General features: G+C 37.4%; 1 protein-coding gene across 1 annotated transcript; it reads left to right on the top strand.

Moving 5' to 3' along the window:
- Positions 1-6,224: 6,224 nt before the first annotated feature.
- LOC113888731 (NKG2-A/NKG2-B type II integral membrane protein-like) lies at positions 6,225-10,996 on the top strand. Its single transcript, XM_027535759.1, has 6 exons — positions 6,225-6,464; positions 6,849-6,947; positions 7,436-7,489; positions 8,024-8,175; positions 10,240-10,340; positions 10,662-10,996. The coding sequence occupies exons 1-6, from the start codon at positions 6,278-6,280 to the stop codon at positions 10,777-10,779; spliced, it is 711 nt and encodes a 236-aa protein (XP_027391560.1). The 5' UTR covers positions 6,225-6,277; the 3' UTR covers positions 10,780-10,996.
- The last annotated feature ends 1,484 nt before the right edge of the window (positions 10,997-12,480 follow it).

Here is a 12,480-nt window from a genome sequence, read left to right as displayed (position 1 = left end):
TAAAATGCCAAATTTTATGAAGATTTCATAGATCAAACCATTTGTGAACTTTAGCAGCCAACATAAACTTGAAAGATAAAGCCCAACTTTCAGACTCTCATGCAGGTGGGAAATCACTAAATTCAAAAACTCTAAAAATAAATTACCTGACATCATTTCTAGATAAAAAATTCAAAATATCAAACTGTGAGTAAATATCAGCCTATATTTTTAAGAAACATCCTAAGGATATCCAACCTGATTGATACAGTACAGTAAATATATCCAATATTGGGTTGACTGATTTGAATAACAGCAGATTTCCATTTCTTTCTTGTGTTCTCTTTAATTATCTGAAGAAGCAGATATTGGCATTCAAAAAACTATGACAGCTGTAATTGAAAATCTTAAAATGTTTGAAAGTTGCCCTTTAAATGCATCAAAATCAAAAGGATCTATTCTGTTAGCCATAGCAACAATTATAAAAGCATGTTTAAGAATCATTACATGTTTAAATATAATGAGAATGTCTGAGCCCTATTTTACCCCAGAAGTAAGTGCTAGTTAAGCAGAAACAACAACAAAAAAGGATTGCATTTTGGCTCTTGTTGTTTGTTTGTTTTCCTCTTAAGAACTACATAGATCTGTGCACCTAAAGGGCCAACAGTGCTCCAGTGTTTTATAATTTTTCTTCAAAATGTATAGCAATAACAATTGAACAGAGAGGCCTGGCATGCTGCGATTCATGGGGTCGCAAAGAGTCGGACACAACTGAGCGACTGAACTGAACTGAACTGAAGGATTGAAGTTACTTCTATGTCAGTTACACCATTTAGAGTCTTTTCAAAAGCACTTTTAAATGGCTTGGGATTCCTTCTTCTTTGAATCCCAATGCAAAAGTGTTTTTCTCCTTTTAAATAAAGGTAGGCAATGGCACCCCACTCCAGTATGTTTGCCTGGAAAATCCCATGGACGGAGGAGCCTGGTAGGCTGCAGTCCATGGGGTTGCTAGAGTCGGACACGACTGAGTGACTTCACTTTCACTTTTCACTTTCATGCATTGGAGGAGGAAATGGCAACCCACTCCAGTATTCTTGCCTGGAGAATCCCAGGGACGAGGAGCTGGTGGGCTGCCGTCTACACGTTCGCACAGAGTCAGTCACGACTGAAGCGACTTAGAAGAAGCAGCAGCAGCAGCAGTGCATTTTTTGGGGGCTTTCCTGATAGCTCAGCTGGGTAAGCAGGTAAAGAATCCACCAGCAATGCAGAAGATTCCAGCTGGGTTCCTGGGTCAGGAAGATAACCTGAAGAAGGGATAGTCTACCTACTGCAGTATTCTTAGGCTGGTGGTTCAGATGGTAAAGAATCTGTCTGCACTACAGCAGACTTGGGTTTGATGTTTGATCCCCTGGAGGAGGTCATGGGAATCCACTCCAGTATTATTGCATGGGAAATTCTCATGGACAGAGGAGGCTGGCAGGTTATAGTCTTTATGCTTTAACCTCTTAACCACCAGGGAAGCCTTGGGGTTGCAAAGAGTTGGAACACAACTGAGGAACTAGCATAGCACAATTTTTAGATCTTCTAGTGTGTCAGTTCAGTTGCTCACTTGTGTCTGACTCTTTGTGATCTCATGGACTGCATCACACCAGGCCTCCCTGTTCATCACAAACTCCCAGATTACTCAAACTCATGTCCATTGAGTCAGTGATGACATCCAACCATCTCATCCACTGTCATCCCCTTCTCCTCCTGCCTTCAATCTTTCCCAGCATCAGGGTCTTTTCAAAGGAGTCAGTTCTTCACATCAGGTGGCCAAAATATTGCGCTTCAGCATCAGACTTACCAATGGATATTCAGGACTAGTTTCCCTTTAGGATGGACTGATTGGATCTCCTGGTGTCCAGGGGACTCTCAAGAGTCTTCTCCAATAGCACAGTTCAAAAGCATCAATTCTTTGGCTCTCAGCTTTCTTTATAGTCCAAATCTCACATCCATACAGGACTCCTAGAAAAACCATACCTTTGACTAGATGGACCGTTGTTGGCAAAGTAATGTCTCTGCTTTTTTAATATGCTGTCTAGGTTGGTCATAACTTTCCTTCCAAGGAGCAAGCAACTTTTAATTTCATGGCTGCAGTGACCATCTGCAGTGATTTGGGGGCCCCCCAAAAAAAGCCTGTCACTGTTTCCATTGTTTCCCCATCTGTTTGCCATGAAGTGATGGGACCAGATGCCATGACCTTAGTTTTCTGAATGTTGAGCTTTAAGCCAACTTTTTCACTCTCCTCTTTCACTTTCATCAAGAGGCTTTTTAGTTCCTGTTCACTTTCTGCCAAAGGGTGGTGTCATCTGCATATCTGAGGTTATTGATATTTCTCCCAGCAATCTTGATTCCAGCTTGTGCTTCATCCAGCCCAGTGTTTCTCATGATGTACTCTGCATATAAGTTAAATAAGTAGGGTGACAATATACAGCTTGACATACACCTTTCATGATTTGAAACCAGTCTGTTTTTCCATGTCCAGTTCTAAATGCAGCTTCTTGACCTGCATATAGATTTCTCAGGAGGCAGGTTGGGTGGGTCTGGTGTTCCCATCTCTTTCTGAATTTTCCACAGTTTGTTGTGATCCACATAGCCAAAAGCTTTGGCATAGTCAATAAAGCAGAAATAAATGTTTTTCCGCAGGTCTCTTGCTTTTTTTTTTAATATAAATTTATGTAATTGGAGGTTAATTACTTTATAATATTGTATTGGTTTTGCAATACATCAACATGAATCCACCATAGGTGTACACATGTTCCCCATCCTGACCCCCCCTCCTTCCTCCCTCCCCGTATCATCCCTCTGGGTCGTCTCTGCACCAGCCTCAAGCATCCAGTATCATGCATCAAACCTGGACTGGTGACTCGTTTCATATATGATATTATACATGTTTCAATGGCATTTATAATACCCAGGACACGGAAGCAACTTAGATGTCCATCAGCAGATGAATGGATAAGAAAGCTGTGGTACATATACACAGTGGAGTACTACTAAGCCATCAAAAAGAATACATTTGAATCAGTTCTAATGAAGTGGATGAAACTGGAACCTATTATACAGAGTGAAGTAAGCCAGAAAGAAAAACACCAATACAGTATACTAACGCATATATGTGGAATTTAGAAAGATGGTAACGATAACCCTGTATGCGAGACAGCAAAAGAGACACAGATGTATAGAACAGTCTTTTGGTCTCTTGCTTTTTTGATGATCCAATGGATGTTGGAAACTTGATCTCTGCTTCCTCTGCCTTTCCTAAAGCCAGCTTGAACATCTGGAAGTTCTCAGTTCACATACCGTTGAAGCCTGGCTTGGAGAATTTTGAGCATTACTTTGCTAGCAAATGAGATGAGTGCAATTGTGCAGTAGTTTGAACAGTCCTTGGCATTGCCTTTCTTTGGGATTGGAATGAAACCTGACCTTTTCTAGTCCTGTGGCCACTTCTGAGTTTTCCAAAATTGCTGGCATATTGCGTGTAGCACTTTCACAGCATCATCTTTCAGGATTTGCAATAGCTCAACTGGAATTCCATCACCTCCACTAGCTTTGTTCATAGTGATGCTTTCTAAGGCCCACTTGACTTCACATTCCAAGATGTCTGGCTCTAGGCAAGTGATCTGGGTGCTTATCTGGGTCATGAAGATCTTTTTTATATAGTTCTTCTGTGTATTCTTGCCACCTCTTCTTAATATCTTCTGCTTTAGGCCCATAGCATTTCTGTCCTTTATTGTACCCATCTTTGCATGAAATGTTCCCTTGGTACCTCTAATCTTCTTGAAGAGGTCTCTACTCTTTCCCATTCTATTGTTTTCCTCTATCCTTTGCACTGGTCACTGAGGAAGGCTTTCTTATCTCTCCTTGCTATTCTTCGGAACTCTGCATTTAGATGAATATATCTTTCCTTTTCTCCTTTGCCTTTAGCTTCTCTTCTTTTCTCAGCTATTTGTAAGGCCTCCTCAGAAAACCATCTTGCCTCTTTGCATTTCTTTTTCTTGGGGATGGTCTTGACCACTGCCTCCTATACAGTGTCACAGAGCTCCATCCATAGTTCTTCAGGCACTCTGTTTATCAGATCTAATGGATCTTACAGTATATGATAACAATTTCTCAGAGGCATTTAAAAATGGAAAATGTAAATAACACAACTAGAGGTCCAGTTGTCCTTTTAATTGGAGCCCAAAGTCTCCTATTTTCTGGAGGTGTGTGATAAGCTAAACTCTCTTCAACTCGCCTAAGTGTGAGGATTTCCTGTTCAAACCTGAAGTGACACATTGACGACAAATCAATATTTTCCATTCTAGCTTCACTCTGAGCCTCACAGGGCAGCCTGTGAAGGTCACAGACATTGCTTATTCTTGACTGGGTTTTAAGTTTTTAAATTTCTCCTTTGGTTACCAGCTATAGCAGGTCTCTTTTTAGAGAGTAACCTGATCTGCACACTAAAGAATGCACAACATCCTGGCCAACAGAAGGTATGTGTCCCTCCTCTCCTGTCTCTCTGCTAGACCGTCTCACGTAGTGGGAACTAACAAATGTTAGAGGGGATGCAACTGAGCTATAGTAAATATACAACAAAATCAAAGTAGAACATTGTTGTTTAATAATTTGGTATAAACAATAACCATAAAATACCAAATATTGGGTGATTTCTCCAAGTATTCAAATTATTGTCTGTAGAATACTAGTCAAGTGAATACACGCATGCATATTTGGGTGTGTATATAATATTAAGTGAAATTTATTGACCTCATGATAGGGAACAATTAGTTTTGGATTTTATAATCAGTAGATGGTAAGCTTTTTTGTATAATAATATGTTTATACATATTTTGCTCAACATCTGTAAACAGATTCTTGGAAAGGAATTCATTATATAGCAAAAGGCCAAACATAATTCCTCCTATATGATTTAGATTCAATAAAAAAACCCTAATTTTTTAATGAAATTAAAGATGAAGTAACTTCTTTTTTTAATATACTTTATTTTATTTTTTAACTGTACAATATTGTATTGATTTTGCCATATATCTAAAGGCTACTTTAAACTTAAATGTCATAAATAAAGTATTTTTTAAAAATCAAACATTGCATAAATGATATGTTATACTAATTAAAGGCTGATGTAAATCAGAAATAGTACCATAGAAATGATGACTAAGATAATAATTAAAACTGATAATTACTGAGAACTTATAAATTCCAGGTTGAGTGCTCAGTGTTACACACGTTATATATTGCATAAACTTATTTCCATTTTATATTAATAATATAGGTTACCAGATAGTAAATAACTTTTTGAAGGTCACATATTATAAATTTCAGTCATAATTAATTTCCAGATATTTCTGACTACTGCATCAATTGTCTGAATTATTAAATTACGTTATCTGGATTTTTTATAAGTAATTACCATCACTTATACAGCTAAAATGACCTTTACTAACTTGGACATCTATCAGATCTTTCTGGAAGTTTGAACCAACAGTGTTCTTCCATAAGTGACCTATACATGTTTATCATGTTGTGGGTTCAGATATTAGTCATTAAATCAATTATCAACTACTTTTGTAAAATAAATATTTTTAGTCTTTCCTATTGTTTTATTTTTCATATTACTTTGTTATATATGTTTAATGTGTCATGTAACACTTTCCAATATATGAAGCATTTCCTCAGTTTTTAATGCTTTCTCAGAACTCCTCAACCATTTGAAATAAAGACCATTTGTTATCCTTTTTCATCAATAAATGTAAGTCAACAAATAATGTAATTTAGTGTAGGAAATTATTGTATATGTCAACATTACTCTCTCCTCATCTTTAAAGAACTGTTTGTAACCATTATTAAATTTCAAAAGTATCATAAATATGGGTGAATCTCTCTTGTTAACAGAACATTTTAATTTTAACACAAGCACTATGAAGGTTTTAAAATATTTCCATGGAATCTGACTTAATAAAGATATTATTGTTCATGAACTTCTTTATTCCTCCCTAATTTATTGCTTTTCACTGTTTGAATCAATAATATATGCGTCAAATATAGAATATCTTTTTCAAAAAAGCATTCTATCGTGAAAAACTTGTTTACAGTTGTAAGGAATTTACCAGGCTTTAAGTTTGTTCAGCTGCAAAGTGAGCACTAAGCGCTTAGCCCCGCCTGTGTCATTGTACTAGGGTGCTTATCTCACATACACCACTCAACCTCAGTTCACTTCAAGCACAGTCCTTGATCTCACTCAGCTGCAGAGATGAATAACCAAGGAGCAATCTATGCAGAACTGAAGGGAGTCAAGAACTCAAAGAGGCAGATAAGAAAACCTAAGGTTTCTAAAAGTTCCATTTCAATGACTGAGCAGGAATTAACATATGTAGAATTAAATCTTCAAAATGCTCCTCAGAATCTTCATGGGAACGACAGGAATCACCGCTCCAAAGGTAAACACTTACTAGACACACATGCAACTGTTCCAGGATGTGCAGTGGGGTGCAGAGGTGTGGAGGAAGAGTAGGGGATAAGCTCACATATTTTTCACTTTGAGGAACAGAACTTGAAGCTGGATATGGGATTCTGATGTGAAATCGGAGGACTACTTTTATTCTGGCATTACTATAATTTGAAGTCTTTGATCAGCAACTCATATAGTCTTATATTTGCTGAAAACGCAATGGTATATTCTGAGAGAAAGACTACAGTGGTCAAAATGGGTTGGGGTCCAAGTTTATATCCATAACTCTGTGTTCGTGTGGGTTCTTGTGTATGTAAACTCTGAAGAGCTGTCCCCATCACTCCTTTCTCAGTTTCCTTTTCTGTCCCTGCAGGTTCACCGTCACCTCCAGAGAAGTTCATTGCTGGGATCCTGGGAATCATCTGCCTCGTCTTGATGTCCACTGTGGTGACAGTGATCATTGTTACTCCTTGTAAGTACGTTTTTGAAAAACTGTAAGGGAACTTATCACTTTACTGATGGTCAATGCCGCTAAACATTTCATAATATTATAGAATGTGCCTATCATTAAAATACATGCATTTAGAATAAATGCAATATGTTATATCTAATTTGTCAGAAATATACAACACAGGAGAATTACAGACAGCATGTATATGTATATTCTGACTTTATAACTCAAAAGCATGCTTTAGGAGGTTTAAAGATCTTTTTGAGAAATACAAATTAATTCTTGAGATTAAAGCAAATACTGTAAGACGTGGTGAAGTTTGTTCCGTTAGGTTTTTGAAATATTTTTTTTCCATCAAGTCTTCATTACCTAGTTAATTTTTCTTGCTAAATCAGTTTTATTTCAGATTACTCTATTTCTAAACAATAAACTGAATTCTCAAGCTCATAAACTAAAATCATTATGATTCATTTAAAGTAATATTAACTTTTTAATGATTAATTTTGTAGCTCCTGTAATACAGGAACAGAATTACTCCTCTCTCATAACAAGGCTCCAGAAAGGTACATAATGATTTTCAAAGTTCTGATATGAATACAATTCATTTTTGTCTCTATCTTAGGCTAGTGAAAATAAGAATAGATTTGGGGATAGAACATAATTCCTAAAATCAGGCAATAAACATTCATATAAATGATTATAGGAGAGTGCTTCTCCCTATGCAATTATATGATCACCATATCCATTGTTGGCAATTGGCTGTAATTTCGTCCTGCTATAATATGAATAGAGACAAATAATTTTGCTATTCTAAAATAGAAGTTTCATTTCTTGATTTTTAGGACATGTAAAGAGTAGACATTTCTATGTGTTTCCTTTATATGGGGCCATATATTAAAGACAGACCCTCTCTATGAATGCATGAATGAGATTTGTTTTATATGTACCAGCCTTGAGGATGCATAGATATGTTATTATATATATGTGTGTGTGTGTGTGTGTGTATACATATGTTTATATCTATGCATATATGTAAGTTAATTTTTATTTTCCAAATTCAAATTGTTTTTGAATAGTAATTCATAATCTTTCTTCAGAATGTCATTGTGGTCATTGTCCAAAAGACTGGCTTACATATTCCAACAACTGCTATTATGCTAGTTTGGAAGCAAAATCGTGGAATGAGAGTTTGATATCCTGTGCTACTAAGAATTCTACTCTGCTTTATATAGATAATGAAGAGGAAATGGTAAGCTATTAAATGTTTCCAACACTTTGCTAAAGGCTTCATTTAGTCAACATTATATTTGTTAGGATTCACTTGTGCTTTTGTACATATTTGTAGCTTGTTTATTTTAAGGTCTGCTAGTATTCCATTAAACAATGGAATATAACTTTATGATACTTTATTTACATTTTTATACCATTCATGCATGTGTAGTAATTTCTGGTTCTTGCTTTTCATAGAAAACCATGCTTCTACAAATGCTATTAAATTCTAAAATACACTGTGCTGTCTAATTTTACCATACATCGAGGAAAATAAACATATGATTTTGCCTATAGAATTGTGTAATTGCACATCAGATCATGGAAAAGAAGTTTCAACTTCCCAGCAGCCCCACTGCTCTGTAATATCTTACCATGTCTCCACCTCCTTATTTACTCACTGTCTTGACTTTTGATATTATAGAATCTTTTTGATTGTTTTTGAATCCCGTGTTCGTGCTTAGTCGTTCAGACATGTCCGACTCTATGCAACCTCAATAACTTCAGCCTGTCAGGCTCCTGTGTCCATGGAATTTTCCAGGCAAGAATACTGAAGTGGGTTGCCATTTTCTAGTCCAGGACATGGAATCATACAGGTTGTCCCTGTCTCATCACTGCCATATGATATTTTGCAGTTCCTCCAACTTTTTGCATTTGTGTGAAGTTTGTAAATTTCCACAGCTCATTGTGTGAATTCAACAGTAAGATCCATTCCTTCCAATGCCGCTGGGTGGAGATGGAGTCTTACACCCTCAGGGATAAAGAGGCTTCTTAGCTTCAGTAGTTTTAGTCAAGACATCCCCTTTGCTGGTCCCACTCCCACCCCTATCACCCAACCCTAGTGTCTCTCAGTGGAGGAAACAGAGGCAGTTTCTCTAACTGCTGCTTGTTAGTAAGTGTCCTGATGGATTACCTTGTAAGGCTTACCTGGTGTTGTCTACACGATTCTCTCAATACACAGGAGGAACGGATTACCTGTGCCAGCCCCAACAGCTAGGTTAGGTATGGGGTGTTTGGGAAGTAAGAGGCCTAGGTCACTTTCACCTGGTTGGTGGGGAGATACAAGATGCACCTAATTATCTTTCCCTCACCTCCCACCTTGTTTTCTCATCACGGAGAAGTGATTAGTGATTACAGAGGAGTGGGGCTGCTAGGAAGTCTCAAGCCACATCACCCTTCTCTTTCCACCTTTCAGAGTTCTCTTTTCTCATGTCTTTCATTAGTCCCATGTTTACAGTTGAACTTAGCAGGGAGGAGCAGAGAGAAATGAGTCTCTGACCCCTTGTCTGGTCCACTGGATTCCACCAATACAGAAACAAATGGCTTTGAGGTTTATCTAGTCAAAGAATGGTGTCAGGCTCAGAAAACCAAATCCGGCTCTCATGTCACTTACTTTCTCAATTTCATTTCCTTAATTTCCCTCTAAAACTGAAATTCTGAGAAACATATAATAGTAGAGAAATCCACTGGTACTGTCACAATATCCAGAAAAATGAATGTCATGGAATCTAAAGACTTATTTAAAGCCTTGCTATGTTAGTTTTGACATGAGGAAAAATGAAATTATATGAATCAGAATTTTCCTCATTGCACATATTGAATTATTCCACCTTCTTATCCCTTAGGCTTAATGTTAGATGCGGTTCACAGCTGTAAGTCTCCCCAAGTTGTTATGCAAGGTGTATTCTTTGTGGGATCCCTACAACTAATTCATGTCTTTGTAAATATTCCCTTTATTAAATGGCTGTGGAAAAAAAAAAAAGGAATTTTCCTTATTAACATTAGAACACAGTGACACTGATAAGTATAAATGTTGAGTTAATTTTGAACCAAAAGTACAGATAGTGGTTAATATTTATGGCACTATTAAAACTTCGAACTTTCAACTCCTATGCTTTTTAGTGTTAGATTAGAATCTAACATACTCAATTTGTTCAAAGAATGAAAGATGCTATGAAAGAACACATCCTTTGACTTGCATTTAAAAATTAACAAAAACATTTCATAATGACTATTTAAGTGAAAATTCTTTATTTTGGGCTAGAAATTTCTGATGTCCCTATCAATTATATCGTGGATTCAAGTCTCTCGTGAAGGCCGCGGTCGTCCTTGGAAGTGGCTAAATGGTTCCACTTGCAAACTACAGTAAGTTTTTAAAAAGAATGCTATATAGAGGAGGAAAAATACAAAAAAGAAATATTTTTAAAATAACATGAATACATTTGTCTTAGTCAAATTATAGAAAGCTGAAGGGAGATACTGAAAGTTAATAAAATGTTGATACCAATGTTGAAAACTAGGCGACTCTGTAGCCCGATTTCCTAGTAACAAGCTCGTACTGAAATTTTATTAAAGACTTCATTACCCATTTTCAAAATATCTTGTATTAGAGTTACACGGAAAATGCTATTGTTTCTTGAGTTGTCTTCATAGAATGTAACAGAATTATGCATTTTTCCATAACAGGATAACAGACAATGTACTTGGTGAACGTAACTGTGCTGTACAAGTTTTATGGGGCATAAAAGCAGAAGACTGTCAGTTTCCAAATGCATACCATTGCAAACATAAGCTTGAGAATTAAAATATGAGTTTGGATGCTGTTGGGTAACTTGACCTTTTATGAAATGGAAATCATATTCTGATTGCATACATTTTAAAATGAATTATATTATTTTTTCTGATAATGAATGTTCTTCAAAAACAGTTGAAATATAATTGTGTGTGCTCATTGTTCAGTTGTGTCTGACTCTTTGAGACCCCATGGACCATAGACTGTCAGGCTTCTCTGTCCAAGGAATTCTCCATTCAAGAATACTGGAGTGATTCTATTGCCAGAATTTTAAGGAATTTCCACACTCTTCTCCATAGTGGCTGTACCAGTTTGCATTCCCATCAACAGTGTAAGAGGGTTTCCTTTTTCTCCATACCCTCTCCAGCAATTGTTGTTTGTCGACTTTTTTATGGTGGCCATTCTGACCAGCAGAGAGGATACCTCATTGTGTTTTTAATTAGCATTTCTCTAGTAATGAGTGATCTTGTGATATAAGAAAGCTACATATCTTTTCGTGTGTTTTATTAGCCCTCTGTATATCTTCTTTGGAGAAATGTCTGTTTACTTCTTTGGCCCACTTTTTTTTTTTAATTTTATTTTATTTTTAAACTTTACAATATTGTATTGGTTTTGCCAAATATCGAAATGAATCCGCCACAGGTATACATGTGTTCCCCATCCTGTACCCTCCTCCCTCCTCCCTCCCCATACCATCCCTCTGGGTCGTCCCAGTACACCAGCCCCAAGCATCCAGTATCGTGCATCGAACCTGGACTGGCGACTCGTTCCATATATGATATTATACGTATTTCAATGTTTAGCCCACTTTTTGATTGGTTGTTCATTTTTCTGGTATTGAGCTGCATGAACTGCTTGTATATTTTGGAGCTTAATTCTTTGTCAGTTGTTTCATTTGCTGTTATTGTCTTCCATTCTGAAGGCTGCCTTTCCACCTGGCTTATAGTTTCCTTCGTTGTGCAAAAGCTTTTAAGTTTACCTAGGTCCCATTTGTATTTTTGTTTTTATTTCCATTACTCTGCAAGGTGGGTCATAGAGAATCTTGCTGTGATTTATGTCAGAGGGTGTTATGCCTCTGTTTTCCTCTAAGAGTTTTAAGAGTTTCACTCCAGTACTCTTGCCTGGAAAATCCCATGGATGGAGGAGCCTGGTAGGCTGCAGTCCATGGGGTCGCTAAGAGTTGGACACGACTGAATGTGTCCAACTTTCACTTTTCACTTTCATGCATTGGAGAAGGAAATGGCAACGTATTCCAGTGCTCTTGCCTGGAGAATCCCAAGGACGGCAGGGCCTGGTGGGCTGCCGTCTATGGGGTCGCACAGAGTTGGACACAACTGAAGTGATTTAGCAGCAGCAGTGTTAAATTTCGGAGAAGGCAATGGCACGCCACTCCAGTACTCTTGCCTGAAAAATCCCGTGGATGGAGGAGCCTGGTGGGCTGCAGTCCATGGGGTTGCTAAGAGTCAGACACGACTGAGCAATTTCACTTTCACTTTTCACTTTCATGCATTGGAGAAGGAAGTGGGAACCCACTCTAATGTTCTTGCCTGGAGAATCCCAGGGACAGTAGAGCCTGATGGGCTGCCGTGTATGGGGTCGCACAGAGTCAGACACGACTGAAGCGACTTAGCAGCAGCAGCAGCAATAGTGTTAAATTTAGATCTTTAATCCATTTTGAGTTTATTTTTGTTTATGGTGTTAGAAAGTGTTCTA

The sequence above is a fragment of the Bos indicus x Bos taurus genome, unplaced genomic scaffold (genome assembly GCF_003369695.1).
Source record: "Bos indicus x Bos taurus breed Angus x Brahman F1 hybrid unplaced genomic scaffold, Bos_hybrid_MaternalHap_v2.0 tig00001381_arrow_arrow_obj, whole genome shotgun sequence".
NCBI classification, from domain to species: domain Eukaryota; kingdom Metazoa; phylum Chordata; class Mammalia; order Artiodactyla; family Bovidae; genus Bos; species Bos indicus x Bos taurus.
Note: the sequence above shows the minus strand (reverse complement) of the source record. Positions and strands in the feature narration are given on the sequence as shown.

Coding starts and splice junctions, on each gene's coding strand:
- LOC113888731 (XM_027535759.1), top strand. CDS start 6,278: ATGAATAACCAAGGAGCAATCTATGCAGAACTGAAGGGAGTCAAGAAC. Junction 6,948..7,435: donor AGTGATCATTGTTACTCCTT/GTAAGTACGTTT, acceptor TTAATTTTGTAG/CTCCTGTAATACAGGAACAG. Junction 8,176..10,239: donor TAGATAATGAAGAGGAAATG/GTAAGCTATTAA, acceptor ATTTTGGGCTAG/AAATTTCTGATGTCCCTATC.